Source organism: Pecten maximus, chromosome 10 (assembly GCF_902652985.1).
Source record: "Pecten maximus chromosome 10, xPecMax1.1, whole genome shotgun sequence".
NCBI classification, from domain to species: Eukaryota; Metazoa; Mollusca; class Bivalvia; order Pectinida; family Pectinidae; genus Pecten; species Pecten maximus.
Genome location: NC_047024.1, coordinates 5,187,699 through 5,201,491, shown reverse-complemented (window position 1 = coordinate 5,201,491; position 13,793 = coordinate 5,187,699). Strand labels below are relative to the sequence as shown.

The 13,793-nt window shown below is 37.7% G+C and overlaps 1 protein-coding gene across 1 annotated transcript in view; it reads right to left on the bottom strand.

The window, feature by feature from the left end:
- LOC117335544 (kinesin-like protein KIF27) overlaps positions 1-10,330 on the bottom strand; it is a 55,294-nt gene extending 44,964 nt beyond the window's left edge. Inside the window, 6 exon segments of the mRNA XM_033895614.1 lie at positions 2,488-2,618; positions 2,939-3,048; positions 3,428-3,514; positions 3,703-3,840; positions 6,879-7,040; positions 10,229-10,330. Of these exon segments, the coding sequence (XP_033751505.1) occupies positions 2,488-2,618; positions 2,939-3,048; positions 3,428-3,514; positions 3,703-3,840; positions 6,879-6,911 (499 nt within the window). The 5' untranslated portion in view covers positions 6,912-7,040; positions 10,229-10,330.
- Between the last annotated feature and the right edge of the window lie 3,463 nt (positions 10,331-13,793).

Here is a 13,793-nt window from a genome sequence, read left to right as displayed (position 1 = left end):
ACATGGAGAGATGAACTAGTTACCTGTGTTGCCTTTGTCGTCCTCACAGACATGGAGAGATAAACTAGTTACCTGTGTTGCCTTTGTTGTCCTCACGGACATGGAGAGATAAACTAGTTACCTGTGTTGTCCTCACAGACATGGAGAGATAAACTAGTTACCTGTGTTGCCTTTGTTGTCCTCACAGACATGGAGAGATAAACTAGTTACCTGTGTTGCCTTTGTCGTCCTCACGGACATGGAGAGATAAACTAGTTACCTGTGTTGCCTTTGTCATCCTCACAGACATAGAGAGATAAACTAGTTACCTGTGTTGCCTTTGTCGTCCTCAAGGACATGGAGAGATAAACTAGTTACCTGTGTTGCCTTTGTCATCCTCACTGACATGGAGAGATAAACTAGTTACCGGTGTTGCCTTTGTCATCCTCACGGACATGGAGAGATAAACTAGTTACCTGTGTTACCTCACAGACATAGAGAGATAAACTAGTTACCTGTGTTACCTCACAGACATAGAGAGATAAACTAGTTACCTGTGTTGCCTTTGTCTTCCTCAGGGACATGGAGAGATAAACTAGTTACCTGTGTTGCCTTTGTCGTCCTCACGGACATGGAGAGATAAACTAGTTACCTGTGTTGCCTTTGTCGTCCTCACGGACATGGAGAGATAAACTAGTTACCTGTGTTGCCTTTGTCTTCCTCAGGGACATGGAGAGATAAACTAGTTACCTGTGTTGCCTTTGTTGTCCTCACGGACATAGTGAGATAAACTAGTTACCTGTGTTGCCTTTGTTGTCCTCACAGACATGGAGAGATAAACTAGTTACCAGTGTTGCCTTTGTCGTCCTCACGGACATGGAGAGATAAACTAGTTACCTGTGTTGCCTTTGTCATTCTCACGGACATGGAGAGATAAACTAGTTACCTGTGTTGCCTTTGTCGTCCTAACGAACATAGTGAGATAAACTAGTTACCTGTGTTGCCTTTGTCTTCCTCACAGACATAGTGAGATAAACTAGTTACCTGTGTTGCCTTTGTCGTCCTCACGGACATGGAGAGATAAACTAGTTACCTGTGTTGCCTTTGTCGTCCTCACGGACATGGAGAGATAAACTAGTTACCTGTGTTGCCTTTGTCGTCCTCACGGACATGGAGAGATAAACTAGTTACCAGTGTTGCCTTTGTCATTCTCACGGACATGGAGAGATAAACTAGTTACCTGTGTTGCCTTTGTCGTCCTCACGAACATAGTGAGATAAACTAGTTACCTGTGTTGCCTTTGTCTTCCTCACAGACATAGTGAGATAAACTAGTTACCTGTGTTGCCTTTGTCGTTCTCACGGACATGGAGGGATAAACTAGTTACCTGTGTTGCCTTTGTCGTCCTCACAGACATGGAGAGATAAACTATTTACCTGTGTTGCCTTTGTCGTCCTCACGGACATGGAGAGATAAACTAGTTACCTGTGTTGCCTTTGTCGTCCTCACGGACATGGAGTGATAAACTAGTTACCTGTGTTGCCTTTGTCGTCCTCACGGACGTGGAGAGATAAACTAGTTACCTGTGTTGCCTTTGTCGTCCTCACGGACATGGAGAGATAAACTATTTACCTGTGTTGCCTGTCATCCTCACGGACATGGAGAGATAAACTAGTTATCTGTGTTGCCTTTGTCGTCCTAAAGGACATGGAGAGATAAACTAGTTACCTGTGTTGCCTTTATCATCCTCACTGACATGGAGAGATAAACTAGTTACCTGTGTTGCCTTTGTCATCCTCACTGACATGGAGAGATAAACTAGTTACCTGTGTTGCCTGTCATCCTCACGGACATGGAGAGATAAACTAGTTACCTGTGTTGCCTTTGTCGTCCTAAAGGACATGGAGAGATAAACTAGTTACCTGTGTTGCCTTTATCATCCTCACGGACATGGAGAGATAAACTAGTTACCTGTGTTGCCTTTGTCATCCTCACTGACATGGAGAGATAAACTAGTTACCTGTGTTGCCTTTGTCAACCTCACTGACATGGATAGATAAACTAGTTACCTGTGTTGCCTGTCATCCTCACGGACATGGAGAGATAAATTAGTTACCTGTGTTGCCTTTGTCGTCCTCACAGACATGGAGAGATAAACGAGTTACCTGTGTTGCCTTTGTCGTCCTCACGGACATGGAGAGATAAACTAGTTACCTGTGTTGCCTTTGTCGTCCTCACAGACATGGAGAGATAAACTAGTTACCTGTGTTGCCTTTGTCGTCCTCACGGACATGGAGAGATAAACTAGTTACCTGTGTTGCCTTTGTCGTCCTCACGGACATGGAGAGATAAACTAGTTACCTGTGTTGCCTTTGTCGTCCTCACGGACATGGAGAGATAAACTAGTTACCTGTGTTGCCTTTGTCGTCCTCACAGACATGGAGAGATAAACTAGTTACCTGTGTTGCCTTTGTCGTCCTCACGGACATGGAGAGATAAACTAGTTACCTGTGTTGCCTTTGTCGTCCTCACGGACATGGAGATCCTTGTAGGATGTTTCTGTGTCCAGCAGGTCCTGAAGTTCCTCCTTGTAAATCTCTATATAAGAAACCTTCACCAGGAACTTCTTGGTCTTCTTTCTTTGACTGTAAAAATGATGCTTGATTACTGATTTGGATCAGTTCTGTTTGATCTGGGAGTTGTTTACAAATGAATACATTGTTTCAATAAAAATATCTTCTGCATATCCTTAATTTAAATGACACTATTACCTCCCTTGTCACACTACCAGATGTTGTATGTGTTTACATGTGCAGAAACATGCCTGTATTCTGCTGCCAGTAAAGGGGCAAACATTTAACTAAAATAACATTCCTTCCATTTGCATTTTTTTTCCAAAATTTCATATATTGCCCAGATTTTATCAAGAAGTATTCCTTTTATTTTATAGATAGTTTACATATTTACCTCTATGGTGTCAAATATTTCCTTAAGAGCTCTAGGTATAATCCCATATTCTTCTTCACAGGAGATATTTCCTCCTCCAATAGTAAATGTCTTACCAGAACCCTGAAATCAGAGAGAAAGGGGAAAATTAAACAATTATTAAGATTTTATATGACTGCAATGCTAAATAAAATCAATTACTTAGTTACCGACTAATTTTTCTAAAAAGAGATGTGAGAAGGAGTTACTTTTTCCCATTATTTCATTAGATGAGGGTATGTTTTTTTTCTTCAAACCAATCATTAATCATTATCCATTTTCATATAAACTGCTTCAAAATGTGGAAAACAATGATTTATGATGGTTCCTTGTCTTATATTAATGAACATGTGCTCTAATTTTATGGCTAATAATGGATATTACAGGAGGAGAGTTTGTAGGTGATGCTTTTTTCCACCTAATCATTATAACCTAATATGCACACAAAATATAGACATCTTACCGTCTGACCGTAGGCAAACACAGTAGCATTGTAGCCATCAAAGGTGCTCTTCACCAGGGATTCAACACAAGACTTGTAAACGTCATCCTGTACAGATACAAATTGGTGTGATATCTAAATTGGGCTAAAAATGTGCGTACCACAAAGACCAACCCGCAAGGGTTTGAGTCAGTTTTAGCGACTGTGAGAACTCGTATATGTTTGTACAACAAAGACTGATCCACAGCAGTTAAGTGGGGTTTTATGGACTGTGAAAACTTGTCTTTTGAACATACCTGAGCTGTCTTTGAGGATAAAACATAATCAAATGTAAAGGCTCTGTCCTTGCCCACAACCACCTGTTTTGTATTGGGTAAGACCCTCACACAGATCTCCTCTCCAGCAATCTTCTCCTTTGGTAGCAGTGGGCGTACCTAAAAAAGTTCAGTAACACAAATTACTACAGAGGTAACGAATCACAACAATAAAGTTTAAAACTTACTGACACACTAAGGGTCCAACAATGTCTCTGTCTCTATACCTGGATAACTCACATACTAAGGGCCAACAATGTCTCTGTCTCTAGACCTAGATGGCTGACACACTGACGGCCCAACAATGTCTCTGTCTCTAAACCTAGATTACTGACACACTGAGGGCCCAACAATGTCTCTGTCTCTAAACCTAGATTACTGACGGCCAACAATGTCGACGTCTCTGTCTCTAAACCTGGATTACTGACACACTGAGGGCCCAACAATGTCTCTGTTTCTAGACCTAGATTACTGACACACTGACGGCCCAACAATGTCTCTGTTTCTAGACCTAGATTACTGACACACTAAGGGCCCAACAATGTCTCTGTTTCTAGACCTAGATTACTGACACACTGACGGCCCAACAATGTCTCTGTCTCTAGACCTAGATTACTGACACCCCAACAATGTCTCTGTCTCTAGACCTAGATTACTGACACACTGACGGCCCAACAATGTCTGTCTCTAAACCTAGATTACTGACACACTGAGGGCCCAACAATGTCTCTGTCTCTAGACCTAGATTACTGACACACTAAGGGCCCAACAATGTCTCTGTCTCTAAACCTAGATTACTGACACACTGAGGGCCCAACAATGTCTCTGTCTCTAGACCTAGATTACTGACACACTGAGGGCCCAACAATGTCTCTGTCTCTAGACCTAGATGGCTGACACACTGACGGCCCAACAATGTCTCTGTCTCTAGACCTAGATTACTGACACACTGACGGCCCAACAATGTCTCTGTCTCTAGACCTAGATTACTGACACACTGACGGCCCAACAATGTCTCTGTCTCTAGACCTAGATTACTGACACACTGACGGCCCAACAATGTCTCTGTCTCTAGACCTAGATAACTGACACACTGAGGGCCCAACAATGTATCTGTCTCTAGACCTAGATTACTGACACACTGACGGCCCAACAATGTCTCTGTCTCTAGACCTAGATTACTGACACACTGACGGCCCAACAATGTCTCTGTCTCTAGACCTAGATTACTGACACACTGAGGGCCCAACAATGTATCTGTCTCTAGACCTAGATTACTGACACACTGACGGCCCAACAATGTCTCTGTCTCTAGACCTAGATTACTGACACACTGACGGCCCAACAATGTCTCTGTCTCTAGACCTAGATTACTGACACACTGACGGCCCAACAATGTCTCTGTCTCTAGACCTAGATTACTGACACACTGACGGCCCAACAATGTCTCTGTCTCTAGACCTAGATTACTGACACACTGAGGGCCCAACAATGTCTCTGTCTCTATACCTAGATTACTGACACACCGACAGCCCAACAATGTCTCTGTCTCTAGACCTAGATTACTGACACACTGACGGCCCAACAATGTCTCTGTCCCTAGACCTAGATTACTGACACACTGAGGGCCCAACAATGTCTCTGTCTCTAGACCTAGATTACTGACACACTAAGGGTCCAACAATATCTCTGTCTCTTGACCTAGATTACTGACACACTGAGGGCCCAACAATGTCTCTGTCTCTAGACCTAGATTACTGACACACTGACGGCCCAACAATGTCTCTGTCCCTAGACCTAGATTACTGACACACTGACGGCCCAACAATGTCTCTGTCTCTAGACCTAGATTACTGACACACTGATGGCCCAACAATGTCTCTGTCCCTAGACCTAGATTACTGACACACTGACGGCCCAACAATGTCTCTGTCCCTAGACCTAGATTACTGACACACTGACGGCCCAACAATGTCTCTGTCTCTAGACCTAGATTACTGACACACTGAGGGCCCAACAATGTCTCTGTCTCTAGACCTAGATTACTGACACACTGACGGCCCAACAATGTCTCTGTCTCTAGACCTAGATTACTGACACACTGAAGGCCCAACCATGTCTCTGTCTCTAGACCTAGATTACTGACACACTGAGGGCCCAACAATGTCTCTGTCTCTATACCTAGATTACCGACACACTGAGGGCCCAACAATGTCTGTCTCTGAACCTAGATTACTGACACACTGACGGCCCAACAATGTCTCTGTCTCTAAACCTGGATTACTGACATACTGAGGGCCAATAATGTCTGTTTCTAAAACTGAAGTTTAACCAAGTGTTACATTGACAATGAATTACTACTTAATTACAGTGTATATGCTCCAAATATACAAATTACAACAAACTAGTATACATGATAATGATATTAGGAAAATATAGTGAAGGAACAAGGTTTCATATTGTACATCTGTATAGTACAGATGATACACAGTGTATAACCATATGTTATTTCAGTTGAGAGCCTTCTGTATCTTATACGATATATTCTTGACAGTATATTCCTGGATTCTATTTTTAGTAACAGGGACCTTGACTTTAGGAACTTTTATACCCTTATTGTGCAGCTGCATTTATGTAAAATTTCAGAAAGTCTGACCTTCTTAAATTGATTTTTTTTCAGTATTACCCAGTTTATTTTTGGTAACAGTAACTTTGATCTTTGAAATCTTTTAACCCATATTGCACATCTGCACATTACAGTGCAAAAGTGCTTCAAAAAGTTTGGCCTTCTAGATTCTGAGATAATATCCAGAAACAAAGAGCTGATGAACAGACATACGTATACAATGATTATAATAGGGAACCCACAATGCCGTGCCCTAGCAAGTTTTGTAAAAATACATCAATATTGATTCATCATGCACAAAAACCAAAACAATGTGACAAGATTATGCCCCTTACTAAACTTTTAGCATGTAAAAAAGTGTAATGCAATCTTTTTTAAGACAACAAGGTTAAATTATGAAATGTTGACAAAAACAGATAAAAAAAAACAGTTCTGTCTCTTTATTCAGCCATATATCATTAAATATCCATGAAAAACAAAAACTTAAGTTGTCTTGTGCCAGTATCTGGTTAAGCTGGCAATAACTACTTACCCTCACGGCTACTCTGACATTGACTTCTGCCATTGTGGTGGAGTGTAGTACTAGAGTTAGTATAAAATCACTGTAGCTGTATGGCAGCAGATACTGGTTATATAGCTGGCTCTAATTTTATCAGTTTGTTGTTCATTCTTCAATACTCAGACATGATATACACTGAAAAGATAAATCGTTTTAATTATAGTGGATGATGATTAATTTAGGATATAACTGCACAAAGTATAAATTTAGTATCATGACTTTGTATTATCTATATGTATTGTGGAGCAGAACAGTTCTGATTGATCTATGTCAGACTGGTTGTTGCATTTTTCATCTCTTGTTACATTTGGTGCCCAACTAAATATACAACACTTTCTTAAAGAAAGGAAGAGTGAAGCAAAACTGGACTAGTTAGATCACAGGTGCCAACTAGGTACCTCAATTGGTTAGAGCATACCCCCCAGATTTTGGAGGTCCGAAGCATTTAAATCCAAACTGCCTGGGGAATGCAAGCACAATTTATTTTTGTTTGACGATCTTGCTACATAAATAGAAATTGCCACAAGTAACTTCTTAAAAGTAACACCAGGCTCATTCTTCAATACAACGAATGTCTTTCTAATTAAGGACTGTCCCCTAATCTTCTGACTGTCATATATGCATGCATTGGAGACAAGTCTGAGCTTCTAGTTTGTTTGTAAAAAATGTAAACATCAGTAAACATGTGTGAAGTGTGAGCTACCAAATATACCTCATTTGATATTGACAGTCCAGTAATCATATGCAGGAAGGGGTCTAAGTGAGATTTTAAGCCAATTAAGTGAAGTTTAACTAGATCCTTTACATCAAAGACTTAGGGAATCTGGATGGTGCAACATCATTTTGGCGCAAGTTTCTTTGTCTTTGGTCGTTGTTTAACCAGCACCCTTTTTTTGTGGACTCAGATCTAGAGGACGGAGGGTTTTGATGACAGTAAGCTTTCTCATAATTTTATATGTGTTAATTGCGATACTTTAAACTCTAATCTATATGCCTCATTAAGTTAACATGATTAATTAAGTGGTGGATGTATTTTAATATTTGAATTTGAGTACTTTTTGACTATTTAAAAAGATTGACGCTGAACCTTTCCAAAGTCATATAATTTAATAAATTGGACTACTTGCAGATTATATATCAAAGTTTTCTCATTTATGTAATGAGATTTCGACATACCGGGTAATTTAGAAAACACTATGATTTTATTTAATCTACAGTACAGATTTTCAGTTTGTCAGGAATTGTATACCCGGTAATGTGAAATACAACAGCTCTATGCTTTACACAGGTATGCCATACTTATATATTGTTTAATAATGTTTTTTAAGTATTTAATATTTAGCAAAGGATTACATGTATCTAATTTTATATCCAATAAAGAGCGAAAAGTAAAATATGCATGAGTTACCTCCCTTATCTCATGTTTGATAGGATTGTGTGAATGTGTAATCTGTATGGTTTTATAATTTTATATCTGTTTGTAAAATCTCAAGGTTATTATATTCATCATACCAATGCAAATAAATGACAGAGAATTCACAAAGAAGAGTTCGTCTTGTTTGACACACGATCACCCTCTGCCACACTCCTCACTCCCATTAACGACACTGCTTGTTGTTTGGTTGGTGGATATGGCAAGCCGTTTTAACATTTAATCCCATTTCCTCTTAAGGTAAAATATGCTTCAAATTTATTTCACTTAAGTGAAATACTTTTTACCTTAAGGTTAAAAGACTTTTTTTTGCATTATGTTTTATTTCACTTAAGTGAAAAAGAATTTCACTTAAGTGAAATAAATTTTATTCATCTTAAGGGAAAATCTTTTTCACTTAAGTGAAATAAAACATAATGCAAATGCTGCTGTTGAGTAAATCGGACACCCACTCTCATGAATCAGATATGGACTAGTCGATCTATTGACCAAGCATTGGGTGTTTAATTTCTGACCAATTCGAGACCTTTTCTCTACTTCATTTGTTGTTAGTAAAATCAATACAGTTACTATTTCCCATATGATTTACTTTCACTTATGTTTTAATTCCATTAAATATATGTTTTATTTATTTCCCTTATGATAAGTGATAAGAACGTATCAAAGTTAAAGTTTACTCACGCTGTTTCTTAGTTGACAGGTCCAAGGGGTTCATTCCATTATACCATGGGGTGGATAGGAGGACAGAGTGACTTTATGGACATATGGTCAGTTTTATTTACCTTAAGATGAAAAGAATTTCACTTAAGGGACAAGTATTTTGCATTATGTCTGCACATAATTTTTTTCACTTAAGTGAAATTCTTTTTGTCTTAAGGGATATTAACATTTATTTGCATTATGTTTTATTTCACTTAAGTGAAAAAGAATTTCACTTAAGTGAAATTCTTTTCACCTTAAGGTGAATAAATTATTTGCATTATGTTTTTTTCACTTAAGTGAAATTCTTTTTTCACTTAAGTGAAATTCCTTTTTCACTTAAGTGAAAAAACATCCCCTTAAGAGGAAATGGGATTAAATGTTAAAACGGCTTGCCATAGGTGGAATTATTTTAGTTCAGCTGTAGACTTCACTTTTAATTTAACAACTGTCTTGATTTTAGTTCACAACTTCAATCAACAGTTGCAAGAACTGGGGATGGTTGCTAAATTAACCAACGGTCGCTGTATTAAAGGTGGAACCTCAAATAGCCATGTGGAAGAAAAATTGCCCAAGACCTGTAGGGATCCAACACAACCTCAGATCTATACCTATGGTTACATTGTCCAATGCGTTACAGTTTCGCCGCCCCTAAAATACCATTCAACTCCCTTCGAACAAAGAATGCACATGCTGACTCGAGCCTTCGAGAATTCTGATATATGATGGTTTGGCGAGTTGTTTCAACTTTGAATTTTGGGTGAATTTGATAAAAAGGACCAATTATACTTACTTATTTAAAATACCTTACAATATCTTCTCTGGCTTTGTGTCCAGCTTTTAACTAGATATCTATATGCCTTTAAATATATTAAATTGTCGAGTCAGTAGAAAAAAGTAATAGGTGTAGGTCTACCAACATACCAACAGGTACTATCAAAAGTGTTGCATATAAAATATATTACCCCGAATAAATCCTACTAATGCATCATCGGGGATGAATTAAGACATGTCTGCCTGTACAAAGACCATCATATAGGCCTATACATTTTGACCCAAACGGTAGCTCCAAGTTCAACAGTTCAACGCGGATCACCTCTACAGAAGTAAACAGCCTTCATTCGGCATGGGTAACAGATTGGTAATTCGAATAACACACAACACATATAATCTATAATGTTGACACGATTACCCGATAGTCGGTCCCCCAGGAAAACATTTTTTTCGGTAGCTCCTCAGCAGGGAAACCGATGTAAACAACACTGAAACATTTTGCAAGATGAGCATTCCCCGCATGCGCAGTATGAGCTTTTGTGTTCTGAAAAATACGAAACTAAAAATATACAATAACAAACTAAAGAAAATTGATTATGTCCTTTCCTTAGACGTGTATTAATTTTAATAAAACACAACCTGGTTACGAAAATATACAACTTGCTATAAATTTTGGTGTGCTACCATTTATATTCCAACTTTTAGTTTCGTACCAGAAACATAAATTGATGCACGCATTTAAATCACACCAATGATAACCACTGTCATGCAATAAGGTTTCTAAGAAATCGACCAATCAGAACACAGGCAGTAAAACAAAGCGTTCTTCTTACCAAATTTTGAATAACCTAAGAACAACTTTACGGCGGTAGTCTACATATCATAACAAATCAACATTATTTAACTCCTATTTAAAACCGACTCAAACAGTAAAAGACATGCACAAATACAAAATAGATAAAGACAAATAAATAGAAATAAAACATTAAAAACGTGTATTTACCTGATTGTGAGTTAGGCCTATATGGCAGAGACATATATAATACAAATATATCTGTATATATGTCTCTTCTATATGGTGGCATAGAATTGAAAGATATTCGAATATATGTCTGTTCCCAAAAAAAAAGTTTTGGACAATGCAGCACAGCCAGAGATTTCTAAGGGCATGGGCTAGCACTATCAGCGAAGTCTGTTCTGGCTGTCTCCACTTACAGAGAAATTAATGTAGATCTATACATTGTAAAAACATAATTGCAAAAAATAATCGTTGGAAATATATATATATTTCTATTAGAGTTACCTCTTTAGAATAGCACTTGTTTTATGTTTATGTGTGTGTCTAAGATTCTAACGTTTTGTCTGCGTGTGCTGCATTTGAATCGTGGCCCATACCAGCTGTTTGTCAGTGGCTTGAATTGTGTGTGTAAAGGTGTTGTTCTGAAGTGGTCTGGGAGAGCATTCCAGATTTTAGGTGCTTGTCGTATTTTGTTATCCTAACATGTGGTAAATCTGCAGTGCTGTGATATCTGAATGTGTATGTTTTTTTCTGTGATATAGATTGTTTGTGATTTTGAAGACTTCTATAGGACCCTATTTCGGAAATATTCCACAGACTTTAAGAACACTAACACACGTATCTTTATCAGATAACGCCACTTGAATTATTGATACCATTGACCTATCACTTACCGCTACCATGGAAATGTCCGTCGAAGTCATTTCTGTATTTCTTCTGCTCATACGTGTATTTAGTTATTCTTTTCAATAGCTATATTAAAGAACGTTCTCCCTGTAAAGCACAGCAAAATAATAACACACTATGTATATCCTAGTAATTGATTTCCTGTTTACAGGACACCACAGATAACTATGAGGGCTTAGGAGAAAAGATCAAACTTAAATATCATTGAACTCATTAAAATCACTGATTGCTGGCACGAGACAGTTATCTGGAACATTGTGTATCGTGTGAAACGTATAAGTACTAGATTTCTATACTCAGTAAGACATGACCATTTATGGAAAAAAAACACAAACACATTTTACAAATTTTCCCTTTTCTGAGAAACAACATATTCAGGATAATCTATTTATGGGTCTTAATCTTTGACTTTATATTTCAGATAGCCTTATTTATTCGGTATACTAGTTTTAACATTAATATATTAGTTCCATTTCTTTCCTGTCTCACGCATCACTCAGTATAATAACATAGCAAATTAAGGGTTATTAACATTGATAATAACCCTCTTATCCTAAATAGTACATAGGAGAAATATAAAAACAATGAGTGTGGTCTGTAAAATACACTGGTCAGTTACCCTATCGAGGGTAAGGATAGCCCGAGTTTCCTCCCGCCCCAAATCTAATTAAAATCATATGTTCATTATCCACTCCGTAGTTTGAGAAGTGGATAATGAACATCTGAATTTGTTTTAATTGCTGTGGTCCTGACATCAGACTTGGACATTCTGACAACTAGATGTCTAACTGTCGTAATGTCCTAGTCTGGTGTCAGGACCAGAGGAAACTCGCACTAGGGTAAAGCAAAGGATGTCAGGACCAGAGCACAGGCGCTTGCATAGAAAATGTGATTTCAATTTTTTTTTTTGATATGACTGGTATGTGTAATATGTTTAAAAGTACAAGGTTGGCAACTCCGCCACGAGCGAAACGGCACACCACCACACTTCAATCAACTAAAAAACACATTTATTCAAACTGACACGGCACATAATATATATTACCGCCATCTAGAAACATATATCTTTAACCTACCGTGTCACTCAATACGAATTGTTACATACAAAACACAATAATCCGTGAAAACATCGCCGAATTCCTCCAACAAAACACCATTTTTCAAACTGCTCCCTCAGCCTGTCCAGATTCTTCATTTACATACGGGATTGAAAGGTCATGTGTTTATATAATCGACTGTCACCTTATTTAGTTAGTTAGTTTGCAATATTGTAATATTACTAACCACTAAACTATATTAACTTGTATGTCATTGTAATATTTCATGCAATATCCCTTTCTACAATTTAATTCTATTGTACATAACATCTCGGTTTAGTTCAGAACCCGCACTCCTTTATTTACAGTTATTTATTAACTTTGTCGCCATCTCACGAGTTTATTTCTCAAGGGAATTTCATCAAACTTCAAATGTTAGCTTAATTAATGGTAATATTTCGAATGAGTTTGAGTTTTTTAGAAACGGCACCCACTTATTTACAGAGTTATTGCCCTTAGTTTATTTCACTCAAATACAATTTTGTCAGTACTCTCAAAAATGTATTTCTCAACGGAATTTAATGACACTTGACGTATGATTTTATTATGGCAATATCTTGTTTCAGTAGGCCTACAAGTTTAATAAATTCTGCGTTCCGAACTATTGCCCTTAGTTTAATTCACTCAAATCTATCTTTGTCACCGCCCTCACAACACCATGTCTCAACGTTCTTTCATGAAACTTTATACACGAGTTTATTATGGCACTCCTTATTTACAGAGTTATCGCCCTTAGTTTCTTACACTTTTTAACTCCATCATCAGATTCGCACACACAAGGTCAATCTGGTTAAAATTAACTGTTTTATGACTGCGTTTACGACATACTACGCCTAACTTATTTTAATCAGATTAACACAAGTTCATTTCTCAAGATAATTTCTATATACATTTTGTATCTAAGACATTTTCTAGTTGTCTTTTTACTTTAAACATCTCAAACAGGATTTGCACAAGTATAAATGGTTTATTTAATACGAGTGGATTTGTACATTCATTTCCTGTTCTATATAGTCTGATCATGTATTTCAAATAAATGGAATTTTGATATATCTTATTTAACATCTTGTCTTGAGCTAATTTTAATCTCTAATCTGATCATTCCTATTACGGCTTGTTATACCATGATATTATGCTGTCCCATGTTTGTCGCAAAAATAGCTTGCATAACTTTATGTTAA